Source organism: Podarcis vaucheri, assembly GCF_965113315.1.
Source record: "Podarcis vaucheri genome assembly, chromosome: 13".
Lineage (NCBI taxonomy): Eukaryota > Metazoa > Chordata > Lepidosauria > Squamata > Lacertidae > Podarcis > Podarcis vaucheri.
This window is the reverse complement of record NC_138751.1, coordinates 10,457,783-10,482,394: the sequence shown is the minus strand read 5'-3', so window position 1 is coordinate 10,482,394 and position 24,612 is coordinate 10,457,783. Positions and strand designations below refer to the sequence as shown.

Here is a 24,612-nt window from a genome sequence, read left to right as displayed (position 1 = left end):
GCACCCTGCCGTCAGGGTTTGGACGAAGGGGATGGTAAGCTTCAGAATTCCTTTAACGGAATACCCGTCAGCAGCAGCATTGGAGGGGCAGGCCCAGCCTATCCATACCCCTCCACCAATCAATTTAAACCAATGCCTAACCGCCAACCTTACAAGTTGTGACGATTTGCTAAGCAGTAGGCAAAACCCAAAAGGCACGCATTAATCAGCCAAATGGTAAATTCCTACTGGGCCCCCGCACCAAGGCGGACGACCCCATGACAGGCAGAGCAAGGTCAAGGCGCAAGCCCAAGCAAGGGAGGGCGGGCGGGAGATCCGGTGTCCACAGCAAAAGAGAAAGAGAAAGCTGTGGACCCTGCTTATAAAGCCATTGATCCCACCCCTTAAATTGGCAACATCCAAATTGCCCCAGTAACAACATCCTCCAATCTGTTCCCAGGCCTCTGTCCATCTATGGCCTGGTCACTAACATGGGGGGGTTTTGTTCGGCCCCAACCGCAACACGTGCTCTCTTTTGATGTGAACACGCTTTGCGTGTTGAGGTCCACCAAAACCCCCCTTTCCCAATAACTCACACATCACACATATATTTTTGTTTAAGGTTTTTGGCATAATTTTTTGGCCACAACTTTATTTAAATACAAATTGAGAGTGGTTGCTTAGGCATTGGTTTATGACTATCTGTCTCCCCCCGCCATGGGGGACAGTACTGACTCCCTAGCCAGTCCCGGAGGAACAAGGGACAGAGTCAGCCGGAGCTGCGTCACAGGCCCTCAGCTACTCCGCGCTTGCTCCTTGAAGCTTACGCGGCCCGCACCCTGCCGTCAGGGTTTGGACGAAGGGGATGGTAAGCTTCAGAATTCCTTTAACGGAATACCCGTCAGCAGCAGCATTGGAGGGGCAGGCCCAGCCTATCCATACCCCTCCACCAATCAATTTAAACCAATGCCTAACCGCCATCGAGCCCTTACGCTCGCCGCCAACCACTCATAATTCAAGCCACACCCTCAACCTGGACGCCAAAGCATCCAACCACGCATCATTCCCCACTGGCGAGAGATGAACCCCGTCATCCCTATAAAATTCAATCGCCTTGAATGAGATCAGAGGGTGCGGTATAACAAACCCACCCAGATTCACCACCAGCTTACTCGCTGCAGAATTAATCCGCTTCCTTGCACGTTCGGTGGCAGCAGGGCAAGGGCTACCTCGCCAAATGCGGCGTTGAAGAAGCTGTGACCAAATTAACTTGGAGGTCGGCACCAGTGCCGCCAGCTCCCCCAAGTCCTGTAAAATGGCCGCACGCAGCCCGTAGCAGGAAGAGGAAGCCACGTCATTCTCCCCGAGCTGCACCACAATCGCTGAAGGGGGGCCAAGCTGGAGGACACGCCTTCGCATGAGAGGTAAAAATTCTCCCCACAGCATCCCCCTTCTGGAGATCCAGGACACATGTACGTGCTGCGGGAATCCCAGGCCTTCACCCAGTCCGGACTGGCGAGCTCTGTCCGCAGCCCAGTGCACAATACTGTGCCCTACTACCCAGATATGGATAGCGGCCTGACCTAGGGTTAAAACACACACATGTAAGTACAACAACAATTATTTCCGCACATAGCCCTTGAATGCGTCCGATCTCCATCGGCCCATGTCCTTAATCCTTTTTACCGACAAACCCCAGTGGGCAGCGGTTGTGGCAGCTCCGATCCTAAAGGAGTGAGGGGCAAACTCCTGAGCCGGCAGGCCGCAAGCTGCAACAGCTTTTCGCAACACACTGGTAAACTGGTGTCTCACCAGCGGGCGGCCATTTTCGTGAACGAAAAGGGGCCCTTCGCCGCCGGGGCGCAAGGCTAGGTACTTGGTCAGGTCTTTTACTGGGCAAGGGCCACTTTCACCAGTTGCAGGGAGTGTAATAATGGCGCCCCTGCCTAATTGGTCTGTCTTTGAATTCCTGACATTAACCTGCAAGTCACGCGCCGACACACTAACGTCCTGTATCAGCAAACCCCTTGAGCCTCCGTCCTGCTTAGGCTCAAGAACCACCTCACCGACTCTTAAAGCCCCAAAGAAGGCTAATGAAAAAGCTGCTGAAAATAGCCGAGCCTCGAATTTGGACCAACAGATGCTCCGGAGTTTGGAGCGTATTTTCGCTAGGAGTTCAAACGTAATGGGGCGTCTGGGAATGGATCTGGAAGGAGTGAGACGCCCCCAACCCTCCAATGCCCTACGGACTACAAACTTCTGACATGGGTCCTTGTTAAAATACGCCTTGTTAAAAAAGGAAATTGCTGCTGAGTGCAGACGAAGGGTCCTAGCCGCCCGACGGATCTGGAATAAATGCGCCAGATAACGGAGCACCTGAGAGGTGGAATGGGAGGTGGTAATTTCCCCAATAGATTGCCCATTAAATAACAAGAAATCAGCCCAGGCCTTCTCATAGGACCTCAAAGTAGAGGGTGCCACAGATGCAGCTACTCCCTGTAAAACTAAGTTCTGCCAAGGTTCCAGAGATGATCCGGGAAAATTTCCGGACGGTCTCGAGCCACTGGCACCAGGGACCTGAATCGCCGCATCTGAAAACGGGACAGAGCATCAGCAATTTCGTTAGAAATTCCCGGAACAAAACGAGCAGAAAACACGATATTAAAACGCAAGCAGTGCAGCACAAAGGCCCGCAGGAGGGCCGATACCCTAGGTGAGCGTGAAGACTGCTTGGCCAGTACATTCACCACCGCCTGGTTATCAGTCCAGAAACAAACCCGATGATCCTTAAAGTGCTCTACCCACAAGTGCACTGCCACCACAATGGGAAAAAACTCAAGAAACGTTAGGTCCCTAGTAATTGCCTGCCCCTGCCAAGCGGGCGGCCAGCGCTCAGCGCACCACCTACCGTCCCAATACAAGCCAAACCCCAAAGACCCCGCAGCGTCAGAATGTACCTGGAAGTCGTTGTGGAGGTTCAAGGTGTCCTGCCACAAGGACACTCCGTTGAAGTCCTCCAGAAACTCCAACCAAATATCGAGGTCAGCCCGTACCTGGCTAGGAAGTCGAACCCTGTGATGCGGGGCTCGCAACCCTGAGGTAAGTTTTGCCAATCGGGAGCAAAATGGTCGTCCGGGGGAGACCACCCTACATGCAAAATTTAGGTGGCCCAACAACGACTGGAGCTGACGTAGGGTGACCTTTTTTGAGGGCAGAAGATCCTTAATAACCCTTTTCAAATTGATTATCTTCTCCGGAGGTAAGCTAGAAGTTTGTGCTACAGTATCTAACAAGATACCCAAATAAGTCAACTTTGTAGAAGGACCCTCGGTCTTACCGGCCGCTAAAGGGACGCCCAAATCTTCCGTTAAGGAAGCAAAGGCCCGCAATAACACCACACAGTCCCCCGTATTTCCAGCCGAGGCGACCAAAAAATCATCAAGATAATGCGTGACTCCGCCCAGTCCGGTCCTTTCACGCAAGGCCCACTCTAAAAATGAACTGAAACACTCAAAAGCCGCACATGCAACCGAGCAGCCCATGGGCATAGCTTTATCAAAATAGAATCCACCTTCGAACTGAAATCCCAGCAACCAAAAATCGTCAGGATGAATTGGAAGCAGCCGAAAAGCCGATTCAATGTCGCATTTTGCCAGCAAAGCGCCCGTCCCAAATTTCCGAATCATCCTGATCGCGTGATCAAGAGAAGCATATCTCACAGAACAAAGCTCCGGGGGAATCACGTCATTTACTGACGTGCCTGTAGGATGAGAGAGGTTATGAATTAGGCGGAATTCCCCCGGAGCTTTTTTGGGAACTATACCCAAAGGTGAAATGTGGAAATTGGGAAAAGGAGGGGCGGCAAAAGGACCGGCCATGCGACGTAAAGTCAATTCTTTTTCAATTTTCTTGCGTGCCACCTCTGGCATGTCCCTGATCGATTTCTGATTTGCTGGGTTCCTGGCTACTGGGGTGGAGACTATCGGGATTCTGAAACCTGCGGAAAAGCCCTCGCGCAAATAGGACGCCGCTTTGGAGTCAGGGTAGGATTCTAACAATGATAACAACGGTTGCAACCTTATTGGGGTATAAGCTAAGGAGGATAAAACACTACTTTCCTGCTCCGGCAGCAGGGGCCTGGGCGGCTGCTTTTGGAGGCTGCTGAGGGCCCCCCCCTTTCCGAAAGGGCCGGCGGCCCCCTGCACACGTGGATGCAGGATGGTTCCCAAAGCACCTGTCGCACACGTGTGTGTATTTACAAGGCTGCCTTGAGCAAGCACCCTTATTAAAATCCCAGCAGCACTGCTTGCGGCCCGACCTCGCCAGGGCGGGCCTGAACTTCTGCGGATCGGGCAGCTTTTTATCAATACGGGGGGCCACATAAGTGGTCCAGACATCCAAATCTTTCCGATCCCAGCGGGCTGTGGGGATCTTGGCTGCCCTCCGTCTGAAGTTCTGATCGTAGGCCAGCGCAGCAGTCTCACCGGCCATCGTAAAGGCCGAGCGGACAATGGAGAGATAGACCCACAGATGCAGGGATCTCCTAGGATAAGCTGCGGACACAACTCCAGCAAAAACCTGGAAGCTATCTAACCACCTTTCGAAAGTCCTATCTGCTTTTGACACGACCGTCCGCTTCCTAGATACCGGCAGACCCTTGTCTAAGGGCTCCTGACCTTCGAGCGGGGGGGCAAGGGAGAAAATATCGACATAGCGGCCATCCAGGATCCTGGACCGCAATTTGGCAGACAGGTGGGCCCCGGGGATAATGTCCCTGGCCGAATTGGTGGAGACCTTTACATCAGGCACCAATGCTCCGTCAAGACAATCCTGAATCGCCCCATACTTGGCCCTATGGGAGTTGGCCCTCCGCTCCCAAACCCATTTTGGGAGCCCAGAGGTCTCCCCAAAACCCCAATAGAGCTTAAGCGACGCTTCCTCGTCACTACTCGAACTCTGTGAGGAAGTACCTGAAGAAGAAGACGAGGTGCCTCTACGTCTCCTCTTGGCGCGCTTCTTGGAGCTTCTCTTGCGGCGACGGAGCCCTCCAGAGGATGGCCTTGGAGGTAGGGGAAGGCTATCCTCCACTGAAGATTCCGATAAATCAGCCTGCTGCACCGAACCTGGGATCGACTGACAAGAAATTGAGTGTGAAAGACCCGGCGCCTGAATCCCTGCCACCGACGACCGCGAAGGCGAACCCCTCGTGCGGTCCCGTGCTGGTGCCCTCCTGCTGGCCCCCCGCCTGGAACGGCCACGACCCCTTGCCACAGTAACCTGCGACGCAGGTAAAATCGGGGTGCGTGGTGTTTGACCATCAGGCGGCAACCCCCCGGCTAACGATGTTCCACCCTCGTCTTCGCTAGATGACGCCACCGGGGAGGAGGCGCCTAAGGTAGGACTCAATATTGCAGAGGATGACGACGGGGTAGAGGAGCGGCGGAGCAGACCATCCATCTCAGACTCCACCCTTGCCAAGGCCGCTGGGTCACCCGCCAGGCTGTTGACCATAGACTGAATGCGCCGTAGAGACTGGGCAGGTTGCGGGGAACGCAGGGCCTGCGATGGGCCCTTTATGGGCCGCTTTGCAGTAAACGCAGGACCAGACTTCCTTGCTGCCTTCTTTGGCGCCATTCCTGCTATAAGCTTAAACAGAAATCAATAAGGAAGAGGTTAAATTCCGTACCAAAATAGTTAAATTAATTAAAATTAATTAAAATCAAACAAATGTAAAATAATAAAATAATAATAAAATTAATAAAATTAACGATAATTAAATTAACGAATAGTCAACAAAATTAAAGAGAATCAGCAAGTACGGGAATAACCCCAACACCGCCGGCGCAACGGAAGGCCTATGCCAACAATATAGGCACCGGGATTAAAAGGAACTTTACAGCAAATAAAACAGCACCCTGCAATACCTCAACAGCCACTAGAGGCCACTGCAGAGCGAATTCAAAATTACAGGCAGACCCTGTAATTGCACAGTCTGGCCACCAGAGGCCACTGCTTGGCTAGAGAGCACAAAGAAGAAACAGAAGGATGGGGGGAAGATGGCGTTCGCGCCAATTTTCGCCCCGAAAAGGAGGACCTCCTGCCCACCGGTGAAACCCGGGTGGGCAACCGGGGCTCAGACCGCTCCGAGCTCTCTGGGCCTCCGCTATCCCCCCAAACGCCCCCCAACCGCTTATGCAGAATGGGGGGGGGGGGCGCACCGGCTCCCCGGGCCGAAGCAGCAGCCCAAAGCCGGGAAAGCAGCGGAGGCCACGCAGGCCCGCCTAGGCCGCGGCGGGCCACCGATCCACGCGCCGCCCTCCGGAAGCGGCGCGGAGCCGCAGGCCCAACCGGGCCCGAAGGTAAGGCGGGGCGATGGGGCGGCCGATCCGGCCGCCGCCGGGCCGATCCCGGCCGCGGAACGCAGCTCCCCGGAGCCGCCGCCAAACGCGGCCTGCGCAGGGCCGCAGCCGGAGCGGGCGCCGGGAAGCGGCAGCCCGCGGACCGGGGCCGCGACCAGCCGGCGCCCGCAGGCCCCGAGGCCGGCAGGCAGCCGAGGCCCACAGGCCCCGACCAGGCCGCAGCGGGCCGCAGGAGGCCCCGCGCCGCCAAAGGCGGTAGCGATGCGGCGCGGTAGGCCCGCGGAGGCCCACCGAAGCGGCAGCCCGCGGATCGGGGCCGCACCAGCCGGCGCCCGCAGGCCCCAAGGCCGGAAGGCGGCCGAGGCCCACAGGCCCCGACCAGGCCGCAGCGGGCCGCAGGAGGCCCCGCGCCGCCAAAAGCGGTAGCGATGCGGCGCGGTAGGCCCGCAGAGGCCCACGGGCAGACGCGGAGCAGCGAGGGGCCGGCCCGGAGCCTTAGCCGAGCCGAATCTCGCCCGGAACAGGGGGCTCCGTAGCTCCGCCGCCAGCCGCAGGCCACGCGGAGCAGCAGTCACCTCAACCGACCCCCCGCAGGCCGCGGATCAGGGCCGGGAGCCTCCCTAGGGTAGGGGAGGCCGCCGCAATTAACAGGCCCCAACTGGGCTGGACCCGGCGGGGAAACCTAGGGCAAATCGCCCCCACGTCCCAACCAACGGCTCGGCCGAGAGCGGGCCGTAAGCCAGCCGGGACCGGGAGGTCCTGCACCCCCCCCCCACCGACGTCCCCAGGGCCACAAGGAGAAGGTAAGAAAGTATAAAGAAGAGGAAGAATAGAATTAATTACCCTGGGGTAGCTAAATGATAAATCAAAGAGGGGAAGGAAAGAGAAAGAGGGGAAAATGGTTTATACGACCAAGTCTCTTGCTGATTCACTCCGGTGCTGGAGATAGATCCGGTGTCCACAGCAAAAGAGAAAGAGAAAGCTGTGGACCCTGCTTATAAAGCCATTGATCCCACCCCTTAAATTGGCAACATCCAAATTGCCCCAGTAACAACATCCTCCAATCTGTTCCCAGGCCTCTGTCCATCTATGGCCTGGTCACTAACATGGGGGGGTTTTGTTCGGCCCCAACCGCAACACGTGCTCTCTTTTGATGTGAACACGCTTTGGAAGAGGATAAAGAGTTTCCCAACTTTGATTTCGAGAATAACTAGAGAGACGCCAAAAAAATTTAGGAAGTTTGCCTAGAATTAGAATCGGAATGATGCCGCTCCAATTAAACGAGCGGCCATGACCCGAGGTAGATCAGCTTGTCAAATTAAATGCGGTGCCTTAGGGGGATAGGTGCCTTTTAATATCTTACTTAATATTTGCATCCCCAGTTTTATATGGCAAAACCTTCCCTGGACAGGTTAACCATTTGAAGGACACCTGGTCTTAAAGCATTGGGCAGATGCCTTGCTTTGATTTTATCTGGACTGACTTGGGTGCTGCCCGAGGTGAGAAGATTTTTGGACTGGCTTGGCGGAAACATCATTTTGTGAAGAGACATCGTGAACATACAGAGAGAAAGTAAATTCCACACAGAATATATTGTTTTGTTTTATCTCGCTTGTTCAGAGGCTGTGAAATGTAATGAGTATTAAGATTGGAATGATTTATGGGAACTATCATGAAAATTATGAAAGCACCAGAAGTATGAGATGATCATAACCACCCCCGACCTCAGAACATGGGAAGATATCATCAATTTTTTTATAATTTGGCATAATATTTGGAATTATATGTATAATATTTGGATAATATGTATAATTTGGAATATTTAATATGATTGGATAGGATTGTTAAAGTGGAAAATTTGATAAGTAGTATTTTTTTTAAAAAAAGAATAGGGGACCATTTATCATGGCTCATGTTAATATACTAAGTGGATGATGAAGCAAAACTTCAAGGTGGAAGTGGAGTGATAGAAATTGTTGATCATGTACTTATGATCTGTAACCTTTGTAATGATTGTAGGGAGCGGTTGATTCTCTATCTACTAAGAACTCTCTCAGGAAGATTTCCTGGGAAATCCTGAAGATCTCCATTAGATTGTGTATACTATTCATCTCTGAGTACAAAACCAAATCATATAAAATATCAGTAAAATACAAAATACTGTACCAGCACTATTTAAAACAACTAAAATGAAATACAACAATGTAGCAGAATAGCACAATGCTGACACCAGTATATAACGCTCTGAAGTGACAGATGACAAATGCCAGAACAAAGCAAGAAAACACTTTTTCAATTAGCCTCTGAAAGTGAACAATGTTGATTAACATCATACTTTGGGAAAGGACTATCTTGATTTTTAGGGGCAGGAACATTTTTAGTTAATGTGTTCTCAGCTATTTTTGCTTATGAATCCAGTGCCAATGTCATATACTGAGTACCTCACAGGAAGCCAATGCAGTGCTTTCAGGATTGTTGTATATGAACCAGTTTAGGTGCCTGCTTTACATAAAAGGTAAAGGAATCCCTGACCATCAGGTCCAGTCATGACTGACTCTGGGGTTGCGGTGCTCATCTCACTTTATTGGCCAAGGGAGCCGGCATACAGCTTCTGGGTCATGTGGCCAGCATGACTAAGCTTCTTCTGGCGAACCAGAGCAGTGAACTGAAACGCCGTTTACCTTCCTGTCGGAGCGGTTCCTATTTATCTACTTGCACTTTGACAACCTTTCGAACTGCTAGGTTGGCAGGAGCAGGGACTGAGCAACGGGAACCTACCCCGTCACGGGGATTCAAACCGCCGACCTTCTGATCGGCAAGTCCTAGGCTCTGTGGTTTAACCCACAGCACCACTCCACGTCCCATGCCTCCTTTACATACCTGGCAGCTTTACAGCAATATTCTATTACATCTATTACACACAAATGGTCCATGTTACACACATTGTTGGATATGCATATTATATGCCTTTTACTTTGTTCATTCTCCCACTCCATATTTATGAATCAGTAGATTCCTAATGCAAGGACAGCATGAAATCTCTGTTTTTCAAAACCCATATTCTACCTGTGGAATCTTGAAAAGACCTAAGATGTTTGCCATGCACCAGGAGGTATCAGAGCTGAGTCCCCCAATGACTCCTATGACATTTTTCTGGATGCCACACCTGTAGTTGGGAACAAAGTGAAGTGATTTAAAGAGCAGGTCCAGAGTGTTTCGGTAGGTCATCTTTGAATCATAATAGCTATCATAGATGTGGAAGCCGAGAGAGACATTGGGCAACATCCTGGGATTCTTGTTGATCTCATCAACAGCAAACACCAAGGCCAGGATTTGCTGGTAAAACTTTGTCACCACCCTGCAGATGAAATAAGAGTGGGGAAATTAATCATAATCTAGGTATGAGAGACTCACCTGCCTGCCTATCGAAAGAAAGGACAAAGCCCGCAAAGTTTATTTACTTAATAGGTAGTCTCATAATACTGTGTCATTAAAAAAGCCGTTGCACATTTCTTCGATATCTTCAGCAACCCGTGTTTGTTTTCACCAGCTTGAAAATTTGGGTATCATCAGCAAAGTTGAGTACAACACTTTTGGCTATATGTTTCTCCTAGGTTTTCATGCCTTTTCTCTTTCTCCTACTCTCTTTTCCGTCTGTCAACATTGTCAACACCCTGCAAATGAAGTGAGATTTTGTTTGATGGGGAAATTAAACAGTGCTCAGAATCTAGATAGGAGAGATATACCTGCCTGCCTATAAAGAGAGGATGAAGCCAGCAAAGTTTATTTACTTATTTGGGCAATCTAAGAATACTGTGTTTGTTTTCAGTACCTTGAAAATTTGGGTATCATCAAAAAAATTCAGTACTGTTCCTATTTTTTTATTCCATCTCTTTTCTCTTTCTCCTACTCTCTTTTCTATCTCTCTTTACACAATTAGAATCAAAAAAGCTTATAGTTCATTGAGAGTATGAACACAGCCTATAGGCACAGAGATTTCTAATAAAATCTCTCGACACTTTAAAAAAATAAACTTCTAAAGCTATCCCCCCCCAATCAATCATATCAGGAATAATTAAAATAATATTAATTAACGGTTACTTACAGTGGGGCATCAATGAAGTCATGGGAAGGGTGTTTCTTGAAGGATAATTTGGGGACTATGTAATAGATATGAGATGCCATTGCACCAATGACCAGGTCACCTGGCTCATACCACTCGTGTGGAACATGGACAGGATTATTTGTCGTGCATTTAGTACTTTGTCCTTGGGACACTATATTGGGGAGCAGCAGGAGCAGCAGGAGCAACATCCTGATGGCAAATACACTTGTCTGCATGGACTCCCCTGCTTCTCCCGAAAGTATTATTCCTCTCCTCCACCTGATATGAACAAGACAAATTGGGTGGCAGCTGACTCTGTCAATTTGATACTTTAAGTGACATGTATCCACCTTATTGTTAGCTTGAACATTGTCACAACAGAATGCCTTGGATACCAAATAAGATGCAGTGGTTTGATATGAAAGAGGGAAAGTGATAACTGATAAGTAACAGAGCCCTGCCTTGTTGTCTATGGAGCACAGAGAAGCTTATAATCATTTCAGGCTTGCTTGTTGATTCTTTTTCTCCACTGTGACATCTGGAGGTTCAGTCAGGTGGATTGATTATTGTAATTTTAGTAATGATAGGGGAGAGAATCAGTTGTGCAGTGTTTTTGGATTCTATGGCGCATCAGCAGTAGGGGAACTGCCAAAATATTACTATTATTATTTTTTAAATATATATTTTTATTGATTTACCAGTATTGTTCCAATAGCGACCTCATTATAACAATACCAATTTTATCTAATTAATGCAATTATGAATGCCTATTATTCAAATGTCAATTATATGATTTAATTAAACGTTTCCCCTTGCATGCTAAATTTGATGGCTTCATTCTTCTTCATTATTTCTGTGTTCCACTATGTTAATAATTTCCATTGCATTCCATGCACATATAATAATCTCTTATATAACGGCTACAGTCTTGTGATTTCTATTTGTATTAGGTAATTTATAAACTTTCAAGTGAGGAACTTTAAGTGTAGTCCTTATTCTTTCCTGCGTGTGACAATTTCCCCTCATGATGTTTTCCCATCCATATATGATGCTGTATCCTTCATTCCTGCAACTGTTGATGGTTCCCATCATGCCCTGGGAGAAGGGTTATCCCACATTTTCCAAAAGTCGCTGCATCGCTTTGTCCTGTGATTCGGCTTCCAGTAAAAAAGCAGTATTCACCATTTTTTCCAGCCTAGGAGGAACGGTCTGAATTCAGACTGCAGATACTGAATCCAAAAGGATTTATTACTGCAGCTAGTAGACAAGAAGCCGGATCTGCCAATGTAATTATATTTGTAACATCACAAAATTATAAGCAAGGAATGAACCTACAAGGTCAGCAGGATGTCTAGAGTTGAGCTGGCCCCATCCTTTCCCCGCTTCCTAATTTGTTGGTACTGTGGTATGCATCACTCTCCCACCTATGTAACACTGATCAGACATCGTTTGCTATCATATTAACTGAATGGTGGCAGCAATTCTGAATAGCACCCTTGCCTTATCAAGAAGTGGGGACACTGGATTATAGCATCAATAGACCAATGGGATATCGGATCCACACAAAGCATGATGGAGAACAGCAACAACTTGGAAAAGATGGATGCGACAAACTTGGCACCTCAGTTACCACTCAAGCCCATGTGTCTGCTCCCTCTGAAATATATTGCCCCCACCTCACCGAGCAACCTTTGACCTGAAGGCTTAAAAACAAAACCTCACTATACCAGGGGGATCTTTGTGAGGGGGATAACCAAGAAATTGGAGTCTCGGGGTGGGCCGCTAGGGGCGCATTGGAAGATGGCCAGCAATACCGTCTCTCCGGCTCACACGAGGAAATTAAGAGGCTGATATGGGAGTATGCAGCCTCCCTTGTTACCCCAGGGAATGGGGGGACACTGCATTTGCCTGTGGTGCCGATAAATCACCCCCGAGTTCGAAAGATGCAGGGGGTGAGGTGTTACGATATTGAAGCAATGCAGCCGCAAGCTGCTGGTAGCTTGAAAACAAAACATAATGGGAATGTTGGGACTGTTCCGTGGGAAACAGAGGGACAGTCAATTCACAGTGCAGAGGGCACCGGAATTAGCTCAGAGTGTAATATGAGCTGGACAGGAAGTGTTTGTTCTCTCTCGACTGCTGGAGTTTGAAGAGAGCAGTCATGTTTTCTGTAACGCTGCAAAGGCAGAAATAAAGGCGTGTAAATACGTTTCTATCTCTTTCCCCTGCCCGGGGGGGAGGGCAGAAAGAGGGGTGTGTTCTTCTCACGCTGAGAAGGATCGCCTATCGCGACCTCTGCCTGGATCTTGCCGGGAAAGCAGACAGGGAGGTCAACAGGAGACCAAGCCGGGTGCCTGGGAGAGTTGCCACTTTCTCCTGATAAAGGCTTGATTTCCGACATGAGGGCACTAGGCGCATAGCCCTTGTGTGGGTTCTCGGCTCTCCCAGACGCTGTCTCTGATAGCGCGCCTGTTTGCAGCAGCTCAAAATAAACAATTAGAGAGCAGCAAATACACATGTTTCGAGTGAAGAATGGGAGTTGACACTACTATGTGAAGTGACCTCTGTGAAGTCGAGCGACGGGCTGGATTCAACAGGAAAATATATCAAGAAGAAGACACATCAAAGGGTCGGTATGTCGGAACGGGACGGAATGGGGGGGAGGAAACTTTTCTTTTTTTATCTTATGTGATTACCTAACAATCCCCCCCCCCAAGAAGAATCGTTGCAACTACTGATTATAAGCGGGATGATTAAGAACTGTGTGGAAATGAATTACTAATCAAAGACATGGTTTGTGAAATATATGGAAAGGAATGAAAGGCCTTTGGAATGACACAGTTATAAAAAGAGACTCGCTAGGGAGCAGGCCTGGTTGCAGGATTTACGATCGAGGGGGAGGAGACCATGGCTTGGTTATCATATTGGACTGTGAGCTTGACCTGGCAGAACTCCCTAAGAAGATTGAGGAGAGAGTGACAGGCCTGCAAGGATTAATGGGCAGACTTTAAGAACGTTTTGTACGGAGTGATGAAATGGCGTCTGTCTATTTGAATATGGCTCTTGGAGGAATGGAAAATCTACACAGGACAATAACAACGTTTGTTTTTAACCCGCTTGTGGAGACTATCAGAGGTCACAAAGAAAGGATTATATGATACCAAGAAGATGAGGAAAAGAATAGAGAGAAGATTGGACAGAACTGTGAATACTATTTGGACAGAACTGTGAATATTAAAGCAGCAGCAATAGAGATGTTTGGATCCCTTTCTGAGCTCGAAGCATGGGTACCCCCAACAAAAAATTCAAAATTTGGCTCTGTAATTTGGAATTAATGTGATTTGATTGGTTTGTTAATAAAAATATATATTAAAAAAAGAAAAAGAAGTTGGAGTCTCGAGCAGGTGTTCTTTAAATAAACAATAAAGATTTATTTTTAGAACAAGGTAGTATAATACAAGTGGAGAAACTTAGGTTACTTCAATAAGAATACACTACTTCACTTCAATTCACTTTATAGTTTGTTTCCTTTCTAAGGCGGTACTTTCCTTCATTTACCCACCCCTTTAACAAATGCAACTCCTGAGGTACTTTCAGTAATAGTCTTAAGGGCTCACCCCCCCTTCCTTCACTGGGATTTGGAAGTCTCTTCTTTCCTCAGAAGAGTCTCTCCCCTCCAGATTAGTTTGAGACCTAAGCAGACTCATCTATTTCAGCTCCTCCTTCTCCTGTCTCACCCTCAGTCTCCCAGCAAAATTTGGTTCTATTACTCCCGCAGGACAATACACTCAGTCTTCACTTTACACTCAGAGTGGATGTTTTATTCCAGAACCAACTCTCCCTCCTCCACACTCCTATCCTATCCCCCTAACTAACAATCTCTCCAGCCTCCCTCCTCAACCACCTCAACTCAACCCCCCTCTTAACCACACTCTAACTCCATCTCCCTCGAAATGTGTTCCTTTTAAACTCTCCCTCCTGGAACCACAGCCAATAAGAGGCTGCTGTTCTTTAAGCATTTGCTGGCAGGAGAAAAAAGTGAAAAGAAATACTTGTGGAACCAACTTTTCCATCACAATAAGCATAACATTTTACAAGGATTGGAAGAGACACCACAGACAGAATAACTGCCACACACTGGAAGAACAAGGATATAGTTTGAGTGCCTCATTTGTAGTTCTATAAATCATTTAATGTGTCAACACAAATAGAAGTTATTAATATTGCAGTTGTTGTATAAGGGATTATTATTTTCACCGGAATATAATAGAAATTAATAAGATTTTGGAATGCAGAAATAAAGGAAATCATCTAGCATGTGGGGGGGCACCTAAATTATCTGATTTGGTATTTAAATGATTAGTATTAGTATTACAATTTGGTATTGTTTTAATGAGGCTATTATTGAATGGTAATTTAAAATTAATAAAAATTATTATAATAGAAATAGCATAACTAGACTTTAGAATCAACTTTAGAAACAACACATCTGTATTCTCTGAAGCCATTTGGCTTATTTGAGATATTCTCTGCCAACACTCATTCAAACAGGTTAGAAGTATAATTCAGAAAAAAGGCTTGTCCTATTAGTGTTAGTAATATCCAGTGTGTTTTCCTCCAGGTATGGTTGCATATCTCTGCTACTTTTCTTTGTTAAAACTATTTTTTTTTTTAAAAAAGGGAAATGGCTGTTTCAAACTTCTCCTTCTTCTGTTCCTCAGCTGCCTTGTAGGTGAGAGATAAAGAATGTAGAGCCCTTAACTATTTCACAATGTTTTTTGTTTCTTGTACCCTGTGTTGTCTTCAAGATGAATTTGCAGATTACACGAAGTAATTGATAAGAGACTTTTTATTAACAATAATTCATACAGTACATGTACAACATTGAACCACTGAAATTAACCATTTCTAAATGAAAAGGCTGAGAGTTTTGCTATTAAGATTCCATTTGCTTTAAATATACATTAACACATGACAGGGGTGTATGGAGTGTTAGGGAGGGGTAGTAACTCTAGCAGGGAACAAGTCGTGCTCCTTCTGGGGTAGTTTATCTACCTCTGATCCCCACCCTGCACTCAGTTCTCACCTGTGGCTCCTAGACGTTGTCAGCATGCAACAACAGCCACATTCCACAAAACAGATTCAACTGACTGCCTAAATTAGGTGAGGGCAGCCAATGGGCCTCAAATCTTCAGTAAGTTGGGGGATTTCTCTGCATGCAAAGACAGGATATAGCAAATGAGAACAAAAGTGGGCCCAATGCTTAAAAAGGTGGCTACTGCAGGTGCTGTAGAGGGAAATGAGGGGCAGATGGGTCTCATAAACCTAAGAAGGGAGCCCACCTAGGAGAAGAAAACTTTGAACCTAAACCTCCATTGCTTTACAGCATTACTCATTTGTGAAAAAGGCTTTGGGTATAGAACCTGAGGAAAAATCTGTACGCATTGCCTTAGGAAAATCTTTGGCAGACAAAAAAGTTAAGAAGCAAACTCTACACTTATCCAGAGCAGGGACCTAGAAAGTGATACCAGCAAGCAAGTCCATGTATTCTCAGACCCAACAGAACCACAAATTCCACTGTCATTTATACCCTTCTCTGTGTTAGCTGCTCTCTGTTGTTCAGGTCAGGCCTCACCACAATAATGTAGCATTTAGGGGTGAAAATGCAAGCCAGTAACCCAGCACCGGAAGCAAAGATGGAGAAGATCTCCACAGCCACCATGTATTTTCCTCTGGTGCTCAGGTAGGTTGGAATGAAGGAGAGCCAAACACTGCAGAAGACCAGCATGCTGAAGGTGATGAACTTGGCTTCGTTGAAAGTGTCAGGCAACTTCCTAGCTAGGAAGGCCACAGTGAAGCTGATAGTGGCCAGGAAGCCCATGTAGCCCAAAACACAATAGAACATGGAAACTGACCCTTCATTACAAAGAAATATGATTTCCTCAGGCATTGAGTGCATGTCCACATCTGGGAATGGGGGAGAGGTTGCCAGCCAGAGGACACAGATTCCTACTTGAACAATGGAGCAGGAAAAAACAATGGAATAAGCCAGTTCTTTGCCTACCCATTTCCTCATATTGGATCCTGGTTTGGTAGCCATGAATGCCAAAACCACCAATATGGTTTTGGCTAAGATGCTGGAGAGGGCCACAGAGAAGACAATGCCAAAAGCAGTTTGTCGGAGAAGGCAAGTCACCATATTAGGTTTTCCAAGAAACAACAAAGAAGAGAGGAAACACAAGAGGAGGGAGATAAGGAGACCATAGGTGAGGCTTCGGTTGTTGGCTTTGACTATGGCTGTATCGCGATGCTTAATGAAGATGCCAAGCACCAGAATCGTGATGAGAGAGAATAAAAGTGCAAAAAAAGTTGAAACAATGGCCAAGTTTTCATCAAAGGCTAGGAAGTTTGGAATCTTAGGAATGCATAGATCCTGGCCGCTGTTTGGATATTGATCTGCTGGGCAACTGACACATGTTTCTATGTCTGAAAACAAACGTGCATGACAATTTGAAGCAATCAAAACTATTCTTAAGAATTTCCTAATCAGTAATCCATCTAGCATAGTGATTTCTACCTCAAAAGGTTTAAGAACTTCAAACCCAAATTCTTTTAACCTAGTGGCATCAAAAGTAAACCTCATGAATCCAATCTGGAATTTTCTACTTGGAGGATATCTTCTCTTACAGACCCCCTCCTTTGTCTTAGAACCACATAAACTGTACAGCAAATTAAGAAATTACAGCTGAAATCTTAGGAACCTAGAAAGGCAAGTTTAATGAGACTTTCACCCTCTTGTCAAACCACCTAATTCTTAGAGGGGAAAACACCACTTGTATTCCACCCTACGTTTGTAGAGGTTGGAGGTATAATATATAATTTTAAAAAAATTCAAGATGTTTTAAAGATAAAAATATATTGATGTTATCTATAAACTATTAGAACAGGACCTCCATTAATTTAAGCCTCCTATCCTCAACAAAATTGCCAGGAGCCCAGAGCTTTTGTAATATCTGAAGATGTCATCTCCCACCTTTCTCATCTGAGATCATTCCGTCTGGACATGGATCACAATCATAGCAGCAAAACTTCTTTCCCTCCTTCTTTTTCTTTCCATAACCAGGAAGACAGTGGGCATTACATATAGAGAGGGGTGGCACCTATCCAAAGAGACAGGAAGAGTTTAATATTGTTTTGGGGAATTATCCAGCATCAGGTGCTTTAACAGTTGCTGTTCTAAGTATCATACAAACTTAAGAAGATTTCAGTATTCATACCTGGACCATCCAACCTTACAGCTGTGTTAAAATTCGGTGTGATTTCACCCCTGGCTTGGCCTATTGATGGAGTCACCACCTAACGGCATTTGCTTCAAGGAGTCCACATGCTGTTTTTTTGTGGTGGCTCAAGGAATTAAAGGTAACCCATTATAGTGGTTCTGCTCCTACCTGCAGGGTCACAACAAGAAACTAGCACTAGGAAATCATTGAATGACCTTTGGATTGTGGTGCCCTGTTAGACCCCATTCTGTCTCCTATAGTATTTATCATCTATAGGAAATCCTTTGGAACAACATCCTAGGGTCTAGCACATGGTGTCATCTGTATGCTGATGATGTGAACTTCTACCTTTCCATTCCATTTGAATGAGAGGAGGTGGTGAAGGTGCTGTTTTGGTGTCTGGAGGCAGTGATGGAAGGGATGGGGAGAGAGAAATGCTTTGGGTGGGTGGCGCCTATGCCACACCTGTTCTGGGAGGGGTTGCATTCCCTTTCAAGCAAGAGGTCTGGGAGCACTCCCACCTTAGACCTACTCACCTGCTACAACTGGTCCTAGATGCATGCACTCTGAACTTAGCTTCATACAAACTAAAATTTCATGATGTTCATTCTCAACCCAAGTAGTGATACAGCTAGCGTAGTCTTCAATCTAGTGCCACTAACTGGAGAATAGTTTCATGGATTTCATAAACAGGAATGGTAGATGATGCTGGACTCTCTGATAGCCATTGTTCCTTCTTAGTGAGAGATGTCTTCTGCACAGGTTCCTCAATTTGGTATTGTGGCTCATTTGTTTATGTACTGGTAGACCTTACAGCATTTCTTAAAGGACAATATTTCTCCTGGGTGGCTTATTAGGTAAAGGTAAAGGGACCCCTGAGCATTAGGTCCAGTCGTGGCCGACTCCGGGGTTGCGGCACTCATCTCGCTTTATTGGCCGAGGGAGCCGGTGTACAGCTTCCAGGTCATGTGGCCAGCATGACTAAGCCACTTCTGGTGAACCAGAGCAGTGCACAGAAACGCTGTTTACCTTCCCGTCAGAGCGGTACCTATTTATCTACTTGCACTTTGACGTGCTTTCGAACTTCTAGGTTGGCAGGAGCTGGGACTTAGCAACAGGAGCTTACCCGGTTGCGGGGATTTGAACTGCCAACTTTCTGATCGGCAAGTCCTAGGCTCTGTGATTTAACCCACAGTGCTACCCGCGTCCCTGGCTTATTAGCATGGAATAAATAAAAAGGGAATGTCAGTATCCCATGTAATGTAATATTATGTACAAATAAAAGTGCCATTAGCTGAAGGTGCAAACATACAGAAAAGTCACTCTTTCAAATAGAGTATCTCTCAATTAAAGCACTATGAAGCACTTATTTTAAGCCATATTTAATATTGAATTTCAAAATCAATAATGTATGAATTGCTTTTGTTACAATGCATTTTGTGGATAACCACAAATTTTGGCATTTCACAGATTGCACCGTTATTCCCATACCTGAGTGAAGTCTCTGTGCCATTTCATTCTGTCCTCATTAATGGTGAGCTCTTTGTCCGGAGGGGCCTGAGGATCCAACCTTCCCACTTTGACTCTGATGTATGATCTATTTGGGAAAGTGACCAAGTTGGTAATATCAAAGCCAGCCGCTAACTCTCCATATTCATTTAATGTGATTTCATCCCCAGCACTGTTGTTGAATGAGATTCTCTGCAGGAATGAGTGGAGCTAAGAGGAAGAGAATTAAAAGGTCTATGAAGCATTCCAATAGTCTAATTAAGATTGTTGAATAGCTTTCCAAGATGGAATTAATTCCTTTTCCTCTAGGAGGTAAACACTTCAGTTCACAATGTAGAGCATCCATATTTCAGTTGCACATTCAGGAGGAGGTGGAAATCATGAATCTGTGTCAATTCAGAATCTGACAGACTTCCATAAAGATATTATGAAGGAGAGTTGAGCCCCTAGACCTGCTTGCTTGGGACCTGACTTTGTCATGATCCATGACGGGGACAGAATTTGAGAAGTCATGTAAGAGAAGCAATGGGAACTCATGTTCTCAAAGATAGGAATGCAAGATGAGAAGATCTGAATGAACCTTTACATATTTTATAGAGCAGAGCTGAGCATAGTGTCATGGGCTTGCTGGATGCAGAGGAGTGGCAGGAAGCAGCAGCTGGGGAACCCCCAAGGGACACCCCAAGGAAAGGAGGCTCAGAACCAGGGATTGATGGTGGGATGACAAGGGGTGGTCAGTGACAGAAGAGGGAGCAGACTGGGAGGAGGGGTTTTTGGAAACAGAAGAGACAACAGGGTTATTTGAGCAGGAAGAGGTTGTGACAGACAGCAATCCAGTCTCCAAGGCAGAAGAGGAATCTGGAGAGAAGGGGGCAAAGGGGCAGAGAACAGATGGTTGCCAGGCCAGGCTCCAGGCCCCATAGAAAACTGGTGGCAGGCATGCATGCAAGGAAGGACTGGGTACTTGGGGAGGAGGACTGCCAGGATGTCCCTGGGTGGTGACCTCTCCCAATGGGCTGCTCTTCTGTTCTCCTCCCCCATTCTACACCACTGGGTAATTGGAGAAGGTCATAGAGACAGAGAGATTTGCGGAGGGATTTGGAGCGGTAACAGAGATTTTCAGAGTGTGGAGGAAGAGGTGGTTGGCAGGGCCTCAGACTGCAGAATAGCTCCGAAACACAAGGCATTATCATTGCCATCATCAGCTGCTGAGAAACCAAAAAGTGTAAGGCAGTTTCCACACTGGAAAAGAAGTTGGAGGTGCTGGACTTCTTGAAGGATAGGACGTCTGTGAATGCTGAGGCATGCAAATTTGGCCGCAACGAATCCAGTATCCAAGTCATCAATGTTCATGAGAGGGAGAAACATGGGACTGTGGCAGCACTGACTGCAAATTTGACCAGCCAGGGGGGACAAGGCTTTGGTGAAGCAGAGATGGCACTGAACTTATGGGTGGAAGATATGAACTGGACATTGGTTTCTGTGGATAGCAGTATTGTAAACCAAAATCCTCCGATCCTCTAAGACCACTCCCAATCATTCACAGATGAGGACCAGCTTGCCAATGGAATCTAAAGCCAGCCCAGGTTTGCTTAGCAGCTTTAAGATTTGCTTAAACCTGAAGAATGTCTGAATGACAGGGTAGGCTGCATATGCAGAAAAAGAGGCTTCCAAAATGAACCCTGCACAACAAGCTGAACACAACATCTGACAGTCAGTCAGACCCTCTGGTGCTTTTATCATATGAAGAATCATTCGGTGAGGGAGAAGAAGAGGAAGAGGAGGAAGAGGAAGAGGAAAAGCCACATTTGTCCCTCACTGGTAAGTGAAGCAGTTTTTTAAAAAATAGCTTTAAATTGGTTTTCTAGGAGTTATTCTGGCTTTACATGAGTCTGCTTATATGTGTGATGGCCAGGAATGTGAGTTAACTGTCATAGTTATTGCCTGGTTAGATATGAAAGCTTGAGTCATGTAAAGTCAGTTCAGTATCACTATGGGAAATATTCTAATTCCCATCTTTGATATAATAAAATTACTTAAGGTTTATCGTTAATTTCTTAACTTCTATTCTTTTATTTCATTACTGATAATTAAATGCCAACTCACATAATGGATCAATGCAGCGAATGTTTTGTAAGAGAGAACATTACCTGCCAAGGTTCTACATACTGAGGAGAGAGTTTTCCCTTAGCATCTCTCCTTTTGCGGATGACTGCAGCCAAGTGCATTCTATTTAAGGCATGTGCCAAAGCATAGACAGCATTATAGATACTGTAGCTGTGGCCAGTCATGCTCATTTCAAAAAATGGTGCAGGGAGACTCTCCAGCATCTCCTCTCCAGTACACATGGTTGGTGAGAGAGTGGCATTTGAAAGTGAACAACTGAATGCATCTTCCCAGAAATCTTGGATAAAACCATCTGCGTCTGTCCAGTAAGGATGTACATTCTGAAGAAAGTCTTGAAATTTGTGAATCTCCTTGGAGTGAATCGCAAAGGAGATAGCACCATGGAACATTCGTATATTAATAGTAAATTTTTGAAGGCTATATAATATGAAATCAAGTTGGGCTGTTGTAATCCATACTTTTCCTTCATGTGACTTCTTATAAGGAAGTAGTAACTGAGTTATCTCCATTGTCTTTATAGCACTTGCTAACCATATAATAAATCTACCTTCTCCATATACAAGAACTGCATTGGCTTTGCTGGTTGTGAAAGGTGTAAATGAAAACCATGCATTCAGCGTTCCTACTATGTTACCGTTATAATGCACATTGGGTTTAACTTTTTCTGTGAATGCTGAACAGAGTCCATTATTGAACAGCATTGGTTCTATTGTCTGTAAGAAACGTTCTCCAGCTTCATTAGCTGGAGTGATCAGCCCGACCCATTTCCATCCAAAATGCAGAAGTAACTGGATTATTCCCTTGTACTGATGATCTTCATTGGGGACCATGCGGTAAAAGGAAGGGAACTCGATTCCATCATTTATGGCTGGTTCAAATGAGCCAAATGAAATCTGGAAAAGGAAAAAGCCAAACATTTCCAAGTGTAATAAAAAACTAATGGTATTCCAACTACTTTGAATATAAATATAAATCCCATATATCCCAAATATATGAAGCTTAGGGACAGCACCAACCTCAATTTACTGTTCCTTTGCTCTGTAACCTTTACAGTGGTTGTAGAGATTGGCTGATTCTCCATCTGCTAAAAACTCTCCTGGGAAGATCTCCATAAGATTATATATGTTATTATTCTCTGACCACAAGAAACCACATTATTTAAAATATCAGTAAAATACAGAATCATAGACTGGTTGCAAAGATTGAAACAACTAAAATGAAAACTAACTATACAGCAGAACAACATAATATTGCCACTTCCATATAACTTTCCAGAATGTCAAATGTCTGAACAATAACAAGAAAACTGTGTTTTTAATTAACTTCTGAAAGTGAGCAATGCTAAATAAAACCATACTTCCCCAGGAAAGGAATTTCATAAGTTTGAAGGGAAGGAAAATTCTTAGTTACTGCATCCTGAGTTATTTATGCATTTGTAAGGTAGTGTCAACAGCATAAATTGATACGGGTAGCTCAGATACATGCAGTGCAGTCCTTTCTGGACTGATTCAATACGAACCATTGAGGTGCCTCATTTATGAACCTAGCACCTGACAGCAATCTTCTATTACATCTATTAGACACAAATTGCCCACATTGTTGGATATGCATATTAAGCCCCGACCCCAATTATATCCACATTTTGCAGTCCCCTTTTACTATTTCCATTTTACCATATTTATGAATCAATAGGTTCCTGCTGCATGGAAACGAGAAGAGTGAATTATGGAACGAAATACCCATTTTTCAAAATCCATATTCTACCTGTGGAATCTTGAAAAGACCTAAGACGTTTGACATGCACCCGGAGGTATCAGAGTCAAGTCCCCCAATGGCTCCTATGACATTTTTCTGGATGCCACACCTGTAGTTGGGAACAAAGTGATTTGCATTAAAGATCAGGTCCAGAATTGTTCGGTAGGCCATCTTTGAATCATAATAGCTATCATAGATGTGGAATCCCAGAGAGACATTGGGCAACATCCTGTGATTCTTGTTGATCTCATCAACAGCAAAGACCAAAGCAAGGATGTGCTGGTAGAACTTTGTCATCACCCTGCAAATGAAATGAGTTAATGTTTAATGGGAAAATTAAACAGTGCATATTATCTAGATATAGGAGAAATTCACCCACCTGCTTATAAAGGGCACAGCCAGCAAAATTTATTTATTTATTTAGACAACCTTTATATAATACTGTGTCAATAAAAATATATTAAAGTGTTTTCTACAGCTGCTGCAAACTTAATCGACGTCTTCATCAAACTATCTACTAGGACCACAAAATCTTATTGATGATTTCTTACAACCAGTTGAGACCCCATGACCGTAGAATGAAGTTAATTTTTTTGCTCATCACTTTGCACTTGCTTACAGTCAATTGCTTTTCCCATTTTCCTGCCCATGCATTCAGTTTATCATTTTGTTGCTGTTTGCAACCCATGTTTGTTTTCTCCACCCTGGACATTTTGGTATCATCAGCAAAGTTCAGTACCTCACTGCTTGCCCATTTGTTCTTCATATGTTTTTATGCCATCCCTTTTCTCTTGCTCTTACTCTCTTTTCTCTCTGCCTTTATAGACTTAGACAAAAAAGCTTAATGTTCATTGCCATTAAGCTTTTGTGCATAGCCTATGTGCATGGATATTTCTAATAAAATTGTGTGTGTGTGTGTGTGTGTGTGTGTAGAAAATCCTTCCATTCTTTTTCTTAAAAAAATTCTAAAGCTTTTTTTTCCAAACCAATCAAAAGTTTTTTTCCAGTCAGCCATGACATATAAAGAATAAATAAAATAATATTAAGTACCATATAAGTACCACTTACTTACAGTGGGGTATTAATGAAGACCTGGGAAGGGTGTTCATTGAAAGAAACTCTGGGTAATATGAAATACATATAAGATACCGTTGCACCAATGACAAGGTCACCAGGTTCATACCACTCATTTGGAACATGAACAGGATTATTTGTGGTGCATTTGACACTTTGTACTTGGGACCCCATGTTGGTGAGAAGCAGAAGTAGAAGCAACATCCTGATGGCAAATGTCCTTCTCTGCATAGACACTCCTGTTTCTCTTTACAATATTATTGCTGTCCTCCACGTGATTTGAACAAGAGAGATTGGGTGGTCATTGACTGTTAATTTGGTATTTTAAGGGACATGTATCCACCTATTGTTAACTTAAACACTGTCACAGCAGAATGCCTTGGATGCCAAATAAGATGCAGTAATTTGATATGAAAGAGGGAAA

At 45.4% G+C, this 24,612-nt stretch overlaps 1 protein-coding gene across 1 annotated transcript; it reads right to left on the bottom strand.

The window, feature by feature from the left end:
* Positions 1 to 9,386: 9,386 nt before the first annotated feature.
* Positions 9,387 to 24,362, bottom strand: LOC309517409 (vomeronasal type-2 receptor 26-like; the record flags this gene model as incomplete). Its single annotated transcript, XM_082196646.1, has 7 exons — positions 9,387 to 9,696; positions 9,753 to 9,760; positions 16,034 to 17,146; positions 19,215 to 19,442; positions 21,986 to 22,252; positions 23,124 to 23,415; positions 24,187 to 24,362. 7 exons carry the CDS (start codon positions 24,360 to 24,362, stop codon positions 9,387 to 9,389), a joined length of 2,394 nt encoding a protein of 797 aa, XP_082052772.1.
* Between the last annotated feature and the right edge of the window lie 250 nt (positions 24,363 to 24,612).